This window comes from Schistocerca americana, chromosome 4 (assembly GCF_021461395.2).
Source record: "Schistocerca americana isolate TAMUIC-IGC-003095 chromosome 4, iqSchAmer2.1, whole genome shotgun sequence".
In the NCBI taxonomy this organism is placed as follows: Eukaryota; Metazoa; Arthropoda; class Insecta; order Orthoptera; family Acrididae; genus Schistocerca; species Schistocerca americana.
Window position 1 is genome coordinate 242756309 of NC_060122.1, and position 21014 is coordinate 242777322.

General features: G+C 38.6%; 1 protein-coding gene across 1 annotated transcript in view; it reads left to right on the forward strand.

Annotated features, from left to right (window-relative positions):
• The window catches only part of LOC124613377 (protein eyes shut), a 260127-nt gene that overhangs the window by 127063 nt on the left and 112050 nt on the right, over positions 1-21014 (forward strand). The window contains exons 8-9 of the mRNA XM_047142078.1: positions 6499-7480; positions 17150-17463. Coding sequence (XP_046998034.1) covers positions 6499-7480; positions 17150-17463 — 1296 coding nt within the window. The remainder of the gene's footprint in view (positions 1-6498; positions 7481-17149; positions 17464-21014) is intronic.

The window sequence follows — 21014 nt, forward strand, 5'->3', positions numbered from 1 at the left end:
ATTAATGTGATCATTTGTAGTCTCACTAGCTGTAGCTTAGAAGTTCTGCATAATAGGCATTTGTGTGAAGGATTCATCAGTAGAACTGTAACTCCCCTAGTTTGCCATCCCATCCACAAGAGAGCCTACACCAATATCATTGTCACCTCACCTACTGTGCCTTCCGTGCAACTGGGGGCCAAGTAATATAGTATGCACTCTACAGAATTCCCTGTGTAGTGAATATCAGATATGTAGTTTTTTTAACGTTTCACATGTTCAATTCAGATAGAACTAAACAAAAAAATTCCGTCAGATTTTCTATTATCTTGCAAATATCTTAGAATTAGTAGCTCATAAAATTCTCTTATAGAAACTAAGATGGTGTGGGCTTAAAACCATTCCCCTTGCTTGGATTGAGCAATACCAACAAACCCTCCACTCCTGATTCTTTAAAGAATAGAACTCCCATGTGTGAAACAGTTTCAGACATCTTATAACAAACAAGTTATTGTATCAAATATTTGACATTAAGCATGTAAATGAGAAAAAATTTAGAAATAGTTTGAAATTATGTTGAACTTTGTCAGAAATCACTAAGTCCTTTCATTTAGAAACACTTGATGAATACAGTCTGAGTAATTTGCACTCTGTTTTAAGCAAGGCTAATTTTCCACACATCTCAGTGTTTATGACATCATATCCTGAACTATGTATTGTACAATGATATAATTTTATAGATATCGTAAGTGTTATATGTGGATTCAATCTGAAACACGTGTTGCTTTTAGAGATTGCAGTAAAGAAGTAATAAATTAAAATGTCATACTTGATGGTAATGTTTTTCTCCATGCATAGCAAAATTATGAGCATTAAAAAGCTAGAAATTGTGTGTGAAGTGTGTTGGAAGTTGTCAAGTGCATTCATTCTCAAGTACAGTACTGTATGAACATAGTCTGGGTAATTTGTGCATCACTAACTATGCTGTTTCAAGACATAAACAAAGTTTCTAACCATAATATTTGTCTTATCGTGTTGAACCTTAAACATATTATTATGCCTCTTAATGTATAGGTTCTGAGAGCATTTTAAATTTGTAAATTCATCAATAATTATATTAAATATTGAAAATCACATGTTTATTGCCCCTGGAAGCTATTAGATAGTCAACTTGCAGCTGTGACAATGAACCATGAACCGGGTAAGCTGTTGAGTAATATAGTTGGTAACAACAGAAAACAAAGCATCACATTAACAAATTAGCCCATAGGGATCAAACTATATTTGAGAGGGGAAACATTAAATACTAGTGTGTGACACATTCCTGTTCTTGCCCTACATAAATGATTTTCCTGTCTAGGGTTTTGCATGAAGTTTTATGTTCTGGTGCAAGTTTATTTCAAGTTGCTGATATGTATTAGACAGGTAATCCACGCTTTTGAAAAGCAAAGTAAAAGAGTCATTCCTGCAATTTATCAGAATCTTTGAACTTTGGGAATGTAAATTCCATTCAAAAACTGCTCATGTTAAAAATTTTCAAATTCACAGATGGCTGATAGTAATCTTTGAATTCAGTAAAATTACATGAATTGTAGTAAGAAGTGGTAAAAACTGCAGCTGAGTAATATAAAAAGAGGAGGACCTGTTTTGTCTTTTTTTTAAAGTAATGCTTTTCTGCTAATATACACATACATCCAAGGTAATCTAGAGGTAATTTACATAATTATCAATGTGAGTAGGTTAGCAGTAGTCATAATGTGTTCTTCCTGTTAGTGTACTTTATGAAAGTTGCCTGCAGTTGCTATAATGTGTAATTTGAGTGCTTCCACATTCCTGAAGCTCTCCTTCATTTAATTTGTCCAGGAAATCATTATTTTAGTTTCTTTATATGTATGACGTAGGGCAAGTCAGGGCTAACATAGTAAATTTATGATGACAGTAGTCATTGAGACTAAATGATGAATACAGTAAGAGTACATAACAAAATAAATCGAGATACTACATTGTTTGTACAAAAATGAAAATAATCAATTATTGATAGTATAATGTAAAGGACAGGTGAAAACATCTACTCACCAAGCGGCAACAGGGGAACACACACACAAAAAGATTTAACTTTCATTCAGAGCCAGTGGCTTCTTGTTCTGGTGGAAGAGTTGAAGGAGTCTTTCCTTCTCATCCCCTCTGGTAAGTCTACCCTGACGCGGGGCTCTGGGTTACATCTAAACTGTACCCCTTTTCCTATACCTCTCCAGTGCTTTTCTTTCACCCCTCTTCCTTTCCCTTCAACTTTTCCGCCAGAAGCTCTGAAAGCTTGTGAAAGTTAAATCCTTTTGTGTGTGTGTGTGTGTGTGTGTGTGTCCCTTTTTTTTTTTTTTTTTTTTTTTTTTTTTTTTTTTTTTTTTTTTTTTTTTTTTAAAGGAGGGCAAGGCAATGGCAGAGCAATATACAAATGAGACTACGTGATCAACGTAATGAAATAATATACTGGGAAATAATATGCAATTATAATGAAATTGGATAGGTAAAAATGTACTTGCCAAATGACAGCAAGAGATCACACATGTAAAGGTACTGAAATTTGCAAGCTTTTAGAGTTGGTGCCTCTTTCTTCTGGTAGAAGGTTTGAAGGGGAAGGAAGAGGGTTGTAAGAAAAGGACTGGTGAGGTTTATGAAATGGTGTGTAAAAAAGTCAGAGGAGACTTAACCGGATGGGATGAAAAGTAAATACTGATAAGACATAATTGTATTATTAATAATATTTGATAAATCAGGCTTACTTATTATGATGTTTCAGAAATCCAAAGACAGAGTAGAAGCAGTGTTCAAGCAAAAACTGTTTCAAATTTATCTTGACTGTATTTCATCTATATGCTTTTTAACTAAGAAGGCTGATGATTGTAAAACATAACTCCAGTACATTATACTCCTCTTTTGCATAAATTTGTACTTACTGTACTTGTTTATGTGTAGATTAAACTTCTGCTTAATTTCATATGCCTGTAACTCATAGCTATGTTTGAAGATGTTTTCATTTTTTGAAATGCTCATTTTTCCAAAAATTAGTATTTTGTGTATATACAAACGAGGCAGAGGCACTACTTTCATACTTTTTAAAAGGGAGTCTACAGGAATACTTCCATTTAGTGTTCCTTATCATCCTGGTAATCTTTTTCTGTACTTTAATTTTTTTAATTGCGGAATTCCCCCCAAAAATTATTCGGTACATCAGTAGTGACTGTATGCTGCCACGGTACATTGTCACCGCCAGTGAGCAACATGTGGTTTGAGTGAGAATCCTAATAGTGGACATAAGTGTATTCAGTTTTTATTTAGATTGTTAAGGTGCAACCCCCACTTCAAATCCTCCTGAAACTGCATACCTAAAGATTATGTATGGCTTACATTTGAGACATTTTTTTCTTCAGTGGTGAAAACGAGGTTTGCAAGATGGAGATTTTATGTGGTGTAGGTGAACCACTGTGCTAAACTGTGCATAACTGATGTTTTCCTGCAGATGTTCCTCACTGTTTGAGTTAATTAAAATATTAATGTCATCTGCAAAGACTATTCCAATTCCATAATGTCATTCAGGTCATTTACATACAGCAGAAATAGGACAGGTACCAGAACTTTTTGTGTTTTGTTGCCTTTGTATATTATTTCAGTAATCTGTTGACAGTTGTTGAGTTATGTACACCCAGTTGTGGTACTGACTTGTGAATTCCAGCCTTTTGTAAGTGATGAGCAGCAGTCAGAATGGGTGGGTGCATGAATCAGCCTTTCAGACTGATCTCCAGTTACTTAACTTATGCATTCATTACTCAATTTATGCAAGGGAATGGCATGTTCAATAACATCAAAGGATGTAGTATACTGTCTAGTCACATTAATGTGACCACCTGTCAAAAGCATGAATAACTACCTGTTGCAGTACAGACCTCTGTAATACATGTAGTAAAAGTCAGTGAGACTCCGGAAGGTACCAATAGGGATATGGAGCCATGTGGAGTCCAGTGCCATGGCCAGCAGTGCTGGGTTCTTCAGTTGTGGACCCATGGCATGTAAAACCTGACCTCAATTGGAGTTTGGTGGCCAGGGGAGTATGGTAAACGCTTCCTGGTGCTCTTAGAACCACGCATGTACATTGCAAGCTGTGTGACACATTGCATTGTACTGCTGGTAGATACCAACCATCGTGTTGAGGAAAAACAAGTTGCAGGTAGAGGTGGACATGATCCTCAGGGATAGATGCATACTTGTGTCCATCCATTGCACTTTCCAGCCGAATGGTGAGATCACTCGGGGAATGCCTCAGAACATAGTGCTCCATCCTCCATCTTAGACCCTCCCAACGATTGTTGCTGGGTATTTGCTTTCAGATGGTTAACGCCATACACACCAATGGCCACCTGTCTGATGGGGCACAAAACATCTGCTAAACCCACTGTCACCACTCAGTGAACATCCAGTTGTGGTATTGACTTGTGAATTCCAGCCTTTTGTAAGTGATGAGCAGCAGTCAGAATGGGTGGGTGCATGAATCATGTGCCTGCTGCAGAGGCACATACACAGCAACATTCACTGAACTTTCATTGAGGGAACACTGTTGGTAGCCCCTTGGTTCTTTTGGGCAGTCAGTTGCTTAGCAGCTGCATGTCTATTTACCTGTAAACATCTCTGTAGCTGTTGTTCATCCCTCTCATCTGTGGCCCCTGCTGCACCACAATTGTATTGGCACTGGATTTGGATAGCACCGTTTTGCAATGCACAGTATACTTCAATCACAGTGGCATGTGAACAGTGTACAGAGTTAGCCATTTCAGAAATGCTTTCAGCTTTGACACAAAAGCCAATGATCTTGCCCTTTTGGGTGTCAGATAAATGCTCCATTTTCACATTACGACAATGACTGCACTGTTTTCTGTGTCCCCCTGACACACTTTACATACCTTCCACTGATAGTGCTGCCATCTGCCATCTCTGAGTAGTTATTGCACTTTGATGTTCAACATAGATGGTGGCTACATTTATGTGAATGGACAATGTAAGATCAAGAAAGACTCCTGATACATATTATTTATCATCCAGTGCTGTTGGTATCCATCTTAAAAAGGTAAAACATTACTGACTGCATTGACCCCATGCTGCAAGTCATTTAACAGCATTTCTTTATTTAAGAAGGCTGTTAATCCTTGAAGGAACATTTTTTCTATAATTTCTGAAGCCTCGCAAAGCTGAAACTGACCTATAGTTACCAATGTCATGTTTTGCACCCTCCTTAGCAGAGGTGTCACTTTTGCGGTTTTTAGTCTGTTTGGAGATAAACCAATCTCAAATGATGAATCTGCTGTGTCTGATAGTGGTTTTACAATAAATATTGCACTAGCTATGGTGACAGCATGCACCCACTGAATATTTATTAGGTAAATCCCTTTATAATTTTAGACAGTTCCTCCAGTGCTGTTGGATACTTGAATAATATATTTCCATGAAGATTGTGATTGGGCTGGATTCCCTTGTTGTCTGCTTGCTTGTCATTATGTGTATTTATCAGGTGCTGTAATCTTTTTAAGAAATAACATGTACAAGGTCCACCCCTTTGGTCGATATCAGAAAAATTTATTGCAATTTGCTTTAAATGTAAAGGCTGTTCCTATAGCTGCACAGGCTGTAGTGCAGGGCTCAGCACAGTTGAATAGTGAAGTAAGTGTGCAAAACTTGCCTACAGTAGTCACCAATAGGAAGTGTGAGATGATGCTATGTTGAGGCACTCCTGTCTGCTACCAACTGTTGACGTGCAGTGTGCTTTCACTCCTTGATTCTTGACATCCTAGCACAAATGATACCACCAAGCCATTGGCTGCCTGGCCATATTTCCCCTAGGTGAACCTTTTACTGAGTTATATGCTCTTTTCTTTGGCCAGTTTAATGCCATTTTTTCAAGTTCCTAACCTGGATGCCCACCCTCCCACCACCCTTGGTCCTTCTTGTAAAATAGTTGAAAGCACTGCCCACTTGTCTGAAGTCAGTTAGTTTGTTATCATTCATAATCAGCTCTATATTACTGTGATTAACTGATCTTACAATTCTTTCCCTTTCTGTATTTTGCCAGGTTCCTTTACTTTTATTTTGGAATTATGCATTATTATTATTAAAAACTTGTCTCAGTATTTGCTTATATGTTCTGAAGTAGATAATAAAATTGGTACTAGTATTTTGCTTAGAGTGCTCATACAATCTCCTCTCATTTATTGATGGTATGAATGAATGAAATTATGAAATATGAGTTTAATGTTAAAAAAATTTCTGACTTGAGATTTATGCTCATTTTTGTGAAACAAAAGGTTAATTTTAAATTGAATGAGTGATGTATAAGGCTCAATATTAATAGTTATACTTACTTACTTCATATTATGAACAACCTTTGCAAATATGTGAAACTTTATCTTTCCCAAATTCCTGCTTTGAGAAGGTAACCATATTCTATAGCTTAATTGTTTGTTTATTTATTAACAGGTGCCTGAATGGTGGTACGTGCCTAGATGGTATTGATAATTTCACTTGCTCTTGTCCACCCAATCTTACTGGAAGAATCTGTGAGTGCCTTATAATTTCACCTGGGCATTTGAATTGCTCATTCATATTGCCATCAACAAGTGAATTTCCTACACAAACTACAACTGTGGCTTCAACTGAATATTTGACTTCAGCATTTTCTTCTGACAGAACTGTACCTAAATCTACCACACTTGCTGAAGGAAAGGTTTCTCACACTACAGCTCCAACATTCACAGAGACAGTATTACCTTCCTCATCTACTTTTTCATTTATGGCAGGCACTAGTTCAACTCATCCACCTTCTGAACCAATATCTTCATATTTTACATCATCAAGTGAAACAGTGGTGCCAGATACTGAACTGAGTACAACTACTGCAAAACAAATGTTTACAGATGTTACAGTGTACCAAGAGAAGTCTTCCAGAACTACACCACAGACTGAAAGTTCAACATTGACAAGTACTGAAATGTTAGGAACAAATATTACAACTGAGAAATTAAAACCAGTAAGTGTTCAGACATTGACTGTACCTTCATATACTGAAATGGTTAGTGAAATAACAACACTGCCTTCAGTTGAAGAGAAGTCAACTTTAATACCACCAGATTATTATACAACGGGACCATTTACAACAGAAAAAGTAACACTGCCACCTCCTTCAGGAGAAACAGATGAAACAAAGAGCATATCTCTCACTTCTGTAGGTGTAGAAACATTCAGTGATGGTATATTTACAGTACTGCAAACTGTGAAGACTACTGCTCCAACTTCAGATATAAGTGCCTTAGATACAACAGAATTGGAATATACCACTGCCACTCAAGTTATTCCATCTGCTGAGACAGAAGTGTACACATCAACTGCAAAAATACCAGACTGCTCCGTTACTCCTTGTCTCCATGGAGGAACTTGTACATATTTTGAAGGTGGGAGTCAGGTATGTATAAGTCTCTTTTCTTGCTTTGGAGTAGCATAAGTATCTTAAATATATACTTTTTATGATGTAGCACAAAAATACAAGATATGTGATGATAAAGAAAAATTAGTTTTAGCAGGAAATAACAGACATGCCTCAACTGTAATACTCTCTGGACAGTAAATTAAAGAGAAATTTAGCCATTGTGTACTCAGCACCAGTTATTCACCCTAAAGTTAGCTTGGAAAGCACTGCTTTTAACTATGCCTAGCTGGTGTTGTAAATAAGGTATATGAAAAAAGTAATGAGACTGACACACTACTAGAAATCTGGCAGTGCTGTGTTGAATGCCGACAATGGAATATCGGAATTTAGAGCTAATTTATACTGTCAAGTTTTATGGTAAGTTTGGGGAATCCATGAGTGTGACCTCTGAAAAGCTGAAACAGGCCTATGGGAATATTCCTTATCACGAGCACAAGTTTTTCACTGGCATAAATCATTTTTGGAAGGCTGGGAACATGTTGAAGATGAACGTCACTCAGGTTCAATACTGACGAAAATGTTAAATGTGTGCGTGCTGTTGTGAGAGTGCTCCTCCAGAACAAGATGTCAACCAAGTGATGTACAAAGGTATCCATGAACGACTCAGGAAAAGGGTGAACTGAGTGAGACTGGACATTGCAGAGAAGCAGATGCTGCATCATGACAATAACCCATGTCACATGGCCACTTCCATCATGGAACTTTTGACATGAAAAGGCATTCCTGTTGTTCCACAGCCTCCCTATTGAACTGACTTGAGTCATTGTGACTTTTTCCTGTTCCCAAAATTAAAAAATATCTTAAAAGGATGTCATTTTGGGACTCTGGAGAACAATCAAAATAATGTGACTGACATGTTAATGGCCCTATCAGTTAAAGTCTTTCAGTGCTGCTTCCAAGAATGAGAGTTCTGTTGGTGTATAGCTACTGAAGGGAACTACTTTGAAGGGGCCAGTATTGTTGCTTGAAAAAAAATAAAAACTTTTTAAAAAAAATCAGTCTTGTTACTTTTCTCACACAACTCGTATCTTTTATCATTTGGCAATTTTTTAAAGTGCTGCACAGAAGAGGACAAAAAATTTGGAAATACTGTACTACTAATTGTTGTGCTATGTATAATTTAATTTGCTACATTATTGAAGCTAGATTTGTTTCTTTTGTCATATTGTAATGTCAAAATGTCTTTCTTACTTCTCTGTTGGTATATTTACCGTTGAAAACATAAGAATAACAAATAATACAAAAACTCTTGTTGACAACGTTCTTTCTAATGTAGAATCTACAAAAGTAGAAATAAAAAACAGATTTAGGGCTTTTGAAGCACAGTGTTCTTGTGCTCAAAACTTCTCCCGTGCTATTGAAAGAAACAAATACCTAAATTTTTCTGCACAAAACTTTGAATATTTTTTAAAAATCATCTGAGTAATGGGTCCAGGGCAGAACTGCTGTCAATAACATATGCCAGTGATGCTTGTAATGCCTTTTCTTCAATCTTCATGGGACTAAGTTCTCATATGAAAACATTCACACATCCATAGCGTACTGAATATGTTAGGAATAACAAGATGCTAGATTAAAATATAATTACCAAGACAAAAGTTCTGAAAAATGGTAGCCTTATAAGACAGTCTGATGTATTGGATATTGTGAAAGTAGAAACAGAGAAGAATACTAGGATCAGGAAATCTGTCTCAAAAATACTGAAAACAATTTCTCCTTTCGACATTAAGAAAATTATACATTCTCTCAAAAATAAAAAGTCATCAGCTATTGATGGAATTTCCAATAGAGTACTATAGATTTGTTCCCGTACAGTAAGTCCTGTATTACTTGAAATATGTAATGCATCACTAACTCAAGTCATCTTTCCAGAGAGATTGAAATATGCCATTGTTAAACCCCTCTATAAGAAAGGTGGTGATAGGGCAGATCTCAATAACTAGTGACTGTTGACATTATTTTCCAAAATTTTTGAGGTAATGTATTCTGGAATAGTATTCCACATGAGCAACAACAGTATTCTTAGTAAATCACAGTTTGTATTTCATTGAAGTTGTTCGTCTGAGAAAGCCATTCACACAGTCACTCACCAATTTGACAAGCGTAAAATAAAAAAAAAATAGCATCGGTTGGTATTATCAGCAACCTTTCCAACACATTTGACTGTAAATCACAATATTCTTGTAGATAAAATGAGGTTTTATAGAATGATGGTCTAACCAACCAATGGATAATGTATTATTTATCCAAAAGAATGCAGAAAGTTGCTCTTAGTAATCCAACCAATGGGATTAGGAGAGATTGTTTTGACAGGGAACTAATCATGAATGGGGTTCACAAAGGCTGAACCTTGGACCTTTTATTGTTTCTCATACATCTAAATGATCTTCTGCGTAACATATAAGCAAAATTATTTTTTATGGGTGACATTAGTATTATAATTAATCCAAGCATACATACAGAAGGAGCATACATACAGAAAGAGAAAGAATTAAAATTATCATTGACTGGTTTTCTGCAGTCCCTCTGGAAATATGACAAGTGTCTCATTGTTGCCTTTATGGGCCAAAATTACCCTCCAAACCTTGTCCAGAAACATATCTCCCATGCCTTGTCTCTCCGGTTACATACCAGATCACACATACTCACTCTCTGGCTACAAAGAAGCACATCTCTCATGACTCAGTATTGCCCAGGACTGAAGCAACTGAATCACATTCTCCAACAGGGTTTTGACTGAATGGCCACTGCCAAACTGTGGCTGAGAGAGAGCTGAGCGACACGGTTGTTGAACATGTTGCCCAACGCGATGTGCTTAATTGAATGAGTTTTACAGCCTGTAACATCTGGATTCTTCCCACCAACACCAGGTTTCCTAAATTGTTCAGTATATCCTTCATTCCTGTGAAACCCCCTGGCCTCAGCCTTCATCATCCCCTGTCCTCACACCTACGCTCCCATTCCCTGCTCCCACTCCAGCACTACACACACCTTCTATCCCACCAGCACACCTACTAGTCTTGTCTCCTCCTCTATGGCTCTCCTCTCTCCACTTCCTTCCCTCCTCAAACTCCCCCTTCCCTCCTCCACAGAACAACCTTCAATCACTGCACTTAGCAACCTTCTCCTGTCCCCACCATGTCCCTGCACACTCATACAGGCAGCACAGCATCTTCCCCCAACCCTACCCTGCGATCCCTCCCTGTCCTCACCCTATGCTTCCTCCTTAAACCCAACACCCACACCAGTGTATTGGTGCTCACATCAGATGCAGTTACAGTCAGGCCTTAGTGCCCATAAACAGTGGCCATGTGTGTGTGGGATTTGCACTTGTGTGAATGTGTGTTTGTTTTCTTTTTTTGGAAAACTGTGTTCGAAAGCTTAATTATTTTAGCAGTTTCTTTCATTGTGCCTGTCTGTGACTCTAATGCTTCCTCTATGTGTTGAGTTGCACTCTGTCCTTTCTATATTGTTGTTAACCCCTAGAAAGAATATAGTTTCAGGGAATTGCACAGATTCTTCTTCTGAATACTTCAGTCTACAATGTATAAACTAAAGTTTTGTGTTTAACAATAAATTTTACAATTGTTAATATATAAGAAACAGTGTTACAAATTTGTTTATATTCATTAGATTGGTTGTGAATTACCTGAGTCTATGAGCCTGACATACTTACAAATCAGTTTTCATAAAGATGAAGAACTCATCTAGAAAATAAAATGAATTTTCAGTTAAAATTCTTTTTAGTTGGTTTGATAATTTTCATGTCAGAAAGAACAAATATCATCTTCATATAGATAAGGCTTACCGGCCAATGATCTTCTTCAGTGGCACTCACATTTCTCAAACTCTTACGGGAATTGGTAGATTGACTGCAGCGAGTAATAAGTATAGTGGACAGGGGCACTACAATTGTAATGTGTGGACAGTAAGTTGGAAATGTGGGTCTCCCAGGAAGCATATCAGAGATAAGACCCTGCAGTTGCACTACCCTCTGTGTCCTCAATGGCTCAGTTGGGTGGAGCATCTGCCTTGTAAGCAGGAGATCCTGGGTTCGAGTCCCCGTCGGCACACACATTTTCTACTGTCCCCATTAATATTTATCAATGCCTGTAAGACGCTAACGGTCTGGATTTCATTGTAATTTCATTCTTCAAGAGCTGCACAATCACCAATGGTACCTGTTCTTTCAGACCTGTCCGAAAAAACAGATACCGTCTTCATGTCTGTCATCTTTATAGTGGGTAGCAATCTATCTATTCCTTATATTATTGATATTCCAATCTGGAGATTCTGTTGTTTGACAAATTGTTCCCTGTTGCTCATATACAATTTTATCAACTTGTAGCCAGTTCCTCTAATACTGAAGTTGCACAACTTGTCAAGTAACATGGAGATATTCACACAGTCAAAAGCCTTTTCAGGATCAAAGAACACACCAGTAACATGCCCCTTGTCTCTCTGGCAGTGATTGTTTTGCCTATTAACTCTACTGTAGTTGCTAAAGTTAACTTATTTTTCATAAAGCCATTCTGATTCTAAAATACTGCAAAAACTGCAAATATGCACCGATAAAATTAACGGAATGTTTATCCCTCTCTCCTTTTCTTCTTGTCTACTGTCCTCCTAACTGTGCCACTCATTTACTAATGTAACATGTCACACTAGTACTTGGTTGCGTATCATTTTCTTTGACTCTGTATTGTCCCTGAATCATCTCTTCATAGACTCGCAATCCAATCAGTGATCATCAGTTGATAGTATTACTTCTTCATTAATTATTAATAGGAACCTCTATGTTTCTGAAAACTTGCTCTCCAGATGCTAACTACGACAATATTTAGATGTTGCTAAGTAGTTGCTGATCTAAGTATTATTGAGTTTCAGTTGAACACAATCTGTTAATATTAATTGGTGTTCAAAATTCTTTGCCCTCTTTAGCTTTTTGTAGCATTTCAGCTCACTTAACCACTCTTGTACCAACACAATGAATGCACTACAAATAGCTAATGAAACTTCAGTCATCAATTAATCATTTATTCCTTGTGTATTTTTTTTTTTTTTTTTCACCAAGAAAATTTGAATTGTCTTCTGTGTTAGTGACATCTTTCATTCTTGTATTATTTCTTTGCTTTCAAAATTAATTCTTCATTTGATTAGATGCTCTTGAGATTTATTTCAGGTCCTGTCACAGTCATCATGTATGACAGAATGCCTGGGCTTCAGGGAAGCCTCTTTAATGTATGATAGAATATTTAAACTTATCTCTCTTTGATTAACTTTTGATCCATGTGCTTCACTAAGGTCACCAGACTTCTGAAATTCAGTAACCGTAACTCAGACATAGATTTCATAGCAAACTTTGCCTCTGAAAGAACCATTGAGCTTATAGTGTACTCCAAACTGCAATACAATGGTAAAGTCTTCACATACTTAAATTTATTAAGCAAAATGTGATGCCTGCCAGTGTTGCTTCATCATGGTCACCTACATAGCTAATGTATCAAGATTATTCTTCATTATATCTCCTAACAGAGGAAAATATATATCATTAAACAGTATTCTGTCAATACAATATCCATAGCTGAACACTGTCTACTTGGGATTCCATGATAGTCTGGAGCCAGGGAGATGCTAGATATGTAAACCATCTGTCACTGCTATCTTGGCCATGCACTGTCACATCTCCATCACCCAGAGATCTCTAGAACATCATCCGAACATACTACCAGCAGTAGTTGTTCTAATATGAAATCAACATACATTTAAATTGTTCAAAATGACTTTTAATGTAATTTCTTCAAGCCACCCTGACATAGGAGGTGGCATTTGCATTGTAGTTTATAGCTGCAAATTCTCACCCTCACGGCATATTCTGCGTGTTTTATTTATATATATATATATATATATATATATATATATATATATATATATATATATATATATATATATATATATAAAAAGAAAGATGATGAAACTTACCAAACAAAAGCGCTGGCAGGTCGATAGACACACAAACAAACACAAACATACACACAAAATTCTAGCTTTCGCAACCAATGGTTGCCTCGTCAGGAAAGAGGGAAGGAGAAGGAAAGACAAAAGGATATGGGTTTTAAGGGAGAGGGTAAGGAGTCATTCCAATCCCGGCAGCGGAAAGACTTACCTTAGGGGGAAAAAAGGACAGGTATACACTCGCACACACACACATATCCATCCACACATACACAGACACAAGCAGACATTTGTAAAGGCAAAGAGTTTGGGCATTTTTTGGGCAGAGATGTCAGTCGGGGCGGATGTACAGAGGCAAAGATGAAGTTGAAAGACAGGTGAGGTATGAGCGGCGGCAAATTGAAATTAGAAATTAGCGGAGATTGAGGCCTGGCGGATAGCGAGAAGAAAGGATATGCTGAAGGGCAAGTTCCCATCTCCGGAGTTCTGACAGGTTGGTGTTAGTGGGAAGTATCCAGATAACCCGGACGGTGTAACACTGTGCCATGATGTGCTGGCCGTGCACCAAGGCATGTTTAGCCACAGGGTGATCCTCATTACCAACAAACACTGTCTGCCTGTGTCCATTCATGCGAATGGACAGTTTGTTGCTGGTCATTCCCACATAGAACGCTTCACAGTGTAGGCAGGTCAGTTGGTAAATCACGTGGGTGCTTTCACACGTGGCTCTGCCTTTGATCGTGTACACCTTCCGGGTTACAGGACTGGAATAGGTGGTGGTGGGAGGGTGCATGGGACAGGTTTTACACCGGGGGCGGTTACAGGGGTAGGAGCCAGAGGGTAGGGAAGGTGGTTTGGGGATTTCATAGGGATGAACTAAGAGGTTGCGAAGGTTAGGTGGACGGCGGAAAGACACTCTTGGTGGAGTGGGGAGGATTTCATGAAGGATGGATCTCATTTCAGGGCAGGATTTGAGGAAGTCGTATCCCTGCTGGAGAGCCACATTCAGAATCCTACTCCCAACATCACCACTGCTGAAGCCCAGGCTATCCGTGATCTGAAGGGTGACCGATCTATCGTCATTCTTCCGGCGGACAAGGGTTCCACAACTGTGGTACTTGATCGTTGGGAGTATGTGACTGAGGGACTGCGTCAGCTTTCAGACAACACTACTTACAAAGTTTGCCAAGGCAATCCCATTCCTGATGTCCAGGCGGAGCTTCAAGGAATCCTCAGAACCTTAGGCCCCCTACAAAACCTTTCACCCGACTCCATCAACCTCCTGACCCCACCAACACCCCGCACCCCTACCTTCTACCTTCTTCCCAAAATTCACAAACCCAATCATCCCGGCCGTCCCATTGTAGCTGGTTACCAAGCCCCCACCGAACGCATCTCTGCCTACGTAGATCAACACCTTCAACCCATTACATGCAGTCTCCCATCCTTCATCAAAGACACCAACCACTTTCTCAAACGCCTGGAATCCCTACCCAGTCTGTTACCCCCGGAAACCATCCTTGTAACCATTGATGCCACTTCCTTATACACAAATATTCCGCATGTCCAGGGCCTCGCTGCGATGGAGCACTTCCTTTCACGCCGATCACCTTCCGCCCTACCTAAAACCTCTTTCCTCATTACCTTAGCCAGCTTCATCCTGACCCACAACTTCTTCACTTTTGAAGGCCAGACATACCAACAATTAAAGGGAACAGCCATGGGTACCAGGATGGCCCCCTCGTATGCCAACCTATTCATGGGTCGCTTAGAGGAAGCCTTCCTGGTTACCCAGGCCTGCCAACCCGAAGTTTGGTACAGATTTATTGATGACATTTTCGTGATCTGGACTCACAGTGAAGAAGAACTCCAGAATTTCCTCTCCAACCTCAACTCCTTTGGTTCCATCAGATTCACCTGGTCCTACTCCAAATCCCATGCCACTTTCCTTGACGTTGACCTCCACCTGTCCAATGGCCAGCTTCACACGTCCGTCCACATTAAACCCACCAACAAGCAACAGTACCTCCATTATAACAGCTGCCACCCATTCCACATCAAACGGTCCCTTCCCTACAGCCTAGGTCTTCGTGGCAAACGAATCTGCTCCAGTCCGGAATCCTTGAACCATTACACCAACAACCTGAAAACAGCTTTTGCATCCCGTAACTACCCTCCCGACCTGGTACAGAAGCAAATAACCAGAGCCACATCCTCATCTCCTCAAACCCGGAACCTTCCACAGAAGAACCCCAAAAGTGCCCCACTTGTGACAGGATACTTTCCGGGACTGGATCAGATTCTGAATGTGGCTCTCCAGCAGGGATACGACTTCCTCAAATCCTGCCCTGAAATGAGATCCATCCTTCATGAAATCCTCCCCACTCCACCAAGAGTGTCTTTCCGCCGTCCACCTAACCTTCGCAACCTCTTAGTTCATCCCTATGAAATCCCCAAACCACCTTCCCTACCCTCTGGCTCCTACCCCTGTAACCGCCCCCGGTGTAAAACCTGTCCCATGCACCCTCCCACCACCACCTATTCCAGTCCTGTAACCCGGAAGGTGTACACGATCAAAGGCAGAGCCACGTGTGAAAGCACCCACGTGATTTACCAACTGACCTGCCTACACTGTGAAGCGTTCTATGTGGGAATGACCAGCAACAAACTGTCCATTCGCATGAATGGACACAGGCAGACAGTGTTTGTTGGTAATGAGGATCACCCTGTGGCTAAACATGCCTTGGTGCACGGCCAGCACATCTTGGCACAGTGTTACACCGTCCGGGTTATCTGGATACTTCCCACTAACACCAACCTGTCAGAACTCCGGAGATGGGAACTTGCCCTTCAGCATATCCTTTCTTCTCGCTATCCGCCAGGCCTCAATCTCCGCTAATTTCTAATTTCAATTTGCCGCCGCTCATACCTCACCTGTCTTTCAACTTCATCTTTGCCTCTGTACATCCGCCCCGACTGACATCTCTGCCCAAAAAATGCCCAAACTCTTTGCCTTTACAAATGTCTGCTTGTGTCTGTGTATGTGTGGATGGATATGTGTGTGTGTGCGAGTGTATACCTGTCCTTTTTTCCCCCTAAGGTAAGTCTTTCCGCTCCCGGGATTGGAATGACTCCTTACCCTCTCCCTTAAAACCCATATCCTTTTGTCTTTCCTTCTCCTTCCCTCTTTCCTGATGAGGCAACCATTGGTTGCGAAAGCTAGAATTTTGTGTGTATGTTTGTGTTTGTTTGTGTGTCTATCGACCTGCCAGCGCTTTTGTTTGGTAAGTTTCATCATCTTTCTTTTTAGATATATTTTTCCCACGTGGAATGTTTCCCTCTATTTTTTTTCCTTACAATGAATTTACATAAGTTTTTCACGTGCAGTTGGAGAAAACTATTCAGTATTTGTTATCCACAGGTGTATAAATAAATAAACAAAATTAAAATAAATCTTATATTTTTCCTTCCGTTCAAGTTAACCTCTTACTTTAACAACACCTCATAAGAAGACTATGTTGTAACATAAAGTTTTCTCATAAACTGCACAGATTTTTGGTGTTATTTTGTAAAACTATTCAATTTACTATTCAGAATGATTCAAATTCTTCACTTTTTAATATAAGGTAGTGGAAGTATGGTATAATAAAATAAATGTGATTTAATATTGAGCTTTTTCTCATGTTTCAGTGCAAATGTAAGTCTGAATGGACTGGGCCTCTATGTGATGTGTACACAGGAAATGATACAGTTGCATTCAGAGAGCATTCATTCGTTACACACCACCTTATTGAAAAAACAGGTGCCAAAATTGAAGTCCAGGCACGAACACTAGTGCTGAGTGGTATTCTGCTGCATGCTCAACTTACATCAAATGTTTATATGGCTGTTTACATTGAAGATGGATTACTCAATTTCCAGTTCTCTTGTGGAGTTCAAACCATGCTTTTCACAGAAGTCCGAAGTCTGGTTAACAATGGATATGATTTAAAAGTGCAAGCAATGTGAGTAAAAATTAGTTCAGAGACGTCTGTACTATGGAACAATGAAGGTACAGTTATATAAAGTTCAACATTTTACTTTTGCAAGAAGTAGAATACTTTCATACAGAATACAACCTGGGTCAAGAATAAGGTTAGAGGTTTCTTGAAACACAATGATCTGTGCAATTTCTGGTGTGTTGAATCACACACATAGTACATAATGACATAACCAAAAACATAAAGATAACTGTCAGTTTAGAAAATAAAGGGAAAAGTCCTCCTTTATGGCTTTATAGACCATCAGTTAGTCATTTTCAACTACATGTGCAGAAAGTTGATAACTTAATCCACTCAGTCAGTCACTTACTACTTCTACACAAGTTAGAGAGGTATGGGATTGTGGACAGGGCATTGACGTGGTTCAAATCTTATTTGTCACAAAGAAAACAGAGAGTTATTCTAAATTCAAATGGAAAAAAATCATTCTTGGATTGGGAACACTTTTCTACAGGGGTCACACAGGGCTCAATTTTAGGACCTTATCATTTTCAGCTGTACATAAATGATTTACCTTTAAAAATTGATGTTGACTCCCTTTTATTCGCAGATGACACCTCGGTTTTAATTGAAAATGACAATTTAGATCAATTTCATGATACTGTGGAAAATATAATGGGAGACCTAGAATTATGGTTTCAGCACAATGGATTAAAACTCAATGTCACAGAAACACAATTAGTGCAGTTCAGCACTGAAACATCAGCATCTACCATAAAAATAGTGCAGGGTGATCAGGAAATGACTGAAGCAAGTTATGTAAAATTTCTAGGTCTAAACCTTGACAAAAATTTAAATTGGAAGGCACATGTAGACTTCTTAGCAAACTAACTAAACAGCCTAGCTTATGTGATGAATGTTTTATCTGGTTCCACCCTTATGGTACCAGGAAGATAGTCTGCCACAGCTACTTTGAGAATATTGAATGTGGAATAATTTTCTGGGGACACTCTATGAACAGCCCGAGATTACTTACACTTCAAAAGAGAAACATAAGAAACATGTGTTTAGTCCAAAAAAGAACATCAAATTGCCCATTACATAAAAAATTAAAAATACTAACCATTCCTTCTGTGTACATCTATAAAAATTTTTTTTTATATATAAAAATCAAAACTCACTTGACAATTTTCATTTCAACCACAATTACAGTACTCGTCACAGAGACACAGCTTCAAACTTTTCTCTCATAAGTTAAAACTCTACACTCAAACACCATTGTACATGGGATTAAAAATTTCCAATAAATTAAATAACATAAATCTTTTAAATATGGATTTTGACCCACTAAACAGATTGGTATTTAATACAATAGTGGAAAAATGTTATTATTCCATTAAAGAACTCATGCAGGACAGTATGGCAATTTGAAAAGAACAGAAACAATAAAGAGTATGTATTGTGTAATAAATTGTTAATATATTGTATAAATTTTATTCCAAGCTGCAAAATGAGCGTAAGTATTATACAAGTTCTTGTTAAGTTGTTCATGTGTAAAAATGCAGAAATGCCTGCTGTACTATGTTAACTATTGTAACCTTATTTTTATAAAATAATAAGCTGACGTGTCTCCAGTACAAAAATCTTTGATTTGTAACTGTACGTTATGAGATGAATAAACTACATACTACACATTCTACTCTCCTAGGACAAGGAATCTGCAATACCGTATTTGAACAATAGCTCATAGGGTTCATATTTGTATAGGCTGTGGCAGATGAAATCGTTCTTGTCTTCTAAAATTGTTTGGATTTTTCATGATAAATTAAAACTGTGTGCTGGACTGGTATTTGAACTGAGAACCTTGCATTTCATCATGTGCAGTGATCTTACTGGCTGAGTTTTGACCTTCCCACAGAACTTCACTTCTGCAACTGTCTTTCTTCTACTTTCCAAAATTCAAAGGAGCTTTCCTGTATATCTTGCTGGAAGAAAATATATTGCAGAGAAATTGTCTCGTCACAGCCTAGGGTTTGTTCCCAGAATGAATTGCACTCTGCAGTGGAATGTACACTGTTTTGTAATTTTCTGCTGGATTAAAACCGTATAGCATGCTGGGATTCAGACTTGGAACCTAACCTTTTAAGACTGAAGCCTTTAGTGACTGAGGTATCCAGGTACAGCTCTTTACTCACCTTCACAGTTTGAATTTTGCCAGTACCTGTGTTCCACTTTTCGAGCTTCTCTGAAGCTGTGTTGCAGACATTGCTGGATTACCAATTGTGGATGAAGTGATGATGTCAAGGATTGATGTAGCCACAGCTTATGGGGCATACAGTTTTAATCTACGAAGAAGATTCAAAACAGGGCACATTCTGGTGGAGAGTGAAAGGTTATGTAATTCTGGAGTGGTCAGATAGCTTGTTAAATTTAATCTGGACCCCTCTCCCCCAATATCTCACTTTATGTGTCTTCGTGCAGAAATAATTATTTAGCAATGATAATTGCATTACATCACAGCTGCAGAATACTAACACGAATTCTTTACAGACGAATGGAAAAACTGGTAGAAGCCGACCTCGGGAAAGATCAGTTTAGATTCCATAGAAATATTGAAACACGTGAGGCAATACTGACCCTACGACTTATCTTAGAAGCTAGATTAAGGAAAGGCAAACCTACGTTTCTAGCATTTGTAGACTTAGAGAAAGCTTTTGACAATGTTGACTGGAATACTCTCTTTCAAATTCTAAAGGTGGCAGGGGTAAAATACAGGGAGCGAAAAGCTATTTACAATTTGTACAGAAACCAGATGGCAGTTATAACAGTCGAGGGACATGAAAGGGAAGCAGTGGTTGGGAAGGGAGTGAGACAGGGTTGTAGCCTCTCCCCGATGTTATTCAATCTGTATATTGAGCAAGCAGTGAAGGAAACAAAAGAAAAATTCGGAGTAGGTATTAAAATCCATAGAGAAGAAATAAAAACTTTGAGGTTCGCCGATGCCATTGTAATTCTGTCAGAGACAGCAAAGGACTTAGAAGAGGAGTTGAACGGAATGGATAGTGTCTTGAAAGGAGGATATAAGATGAACATCAACAAAAGCAAAACGAGGATAATGGAATGTAGTTGAACTAAGTCAGGTGATGCTGAGGGAATTAGATTAGGAAATGAGACACTTAAAGTAGTAAAGGAGTTTTGCTATTTGGGGAGCAAAATAACTGATGATGGTCGAAGTAGAGAAGATATAAAATGTAGACTGGCAATGGCAAGGAAAGCATTTCTGAAGAAGAGAAATTTGTTAACATCGAGTATAGATTTAAGTGTCAGGAAGTCGTTTCTGAAAGTATTTGTATGGAGTGTAGCCATGTATGGAAGTGGAACGTGGATGATAACTAGTTTGTACAAGAAGAGAATAGAAGCTTTCGAAATGTGGTGCTACAGAAGAATGATGAAGATTAGATGGGTAGATCATATAACTAATGAGGAGGTATTGAATAGGATTGGAGAGAAGAGAAGTTTGTGGCACAACTTGACTAGAAGAAGGGATCGGTTGGTAGGACATGTTCTGAGGCATC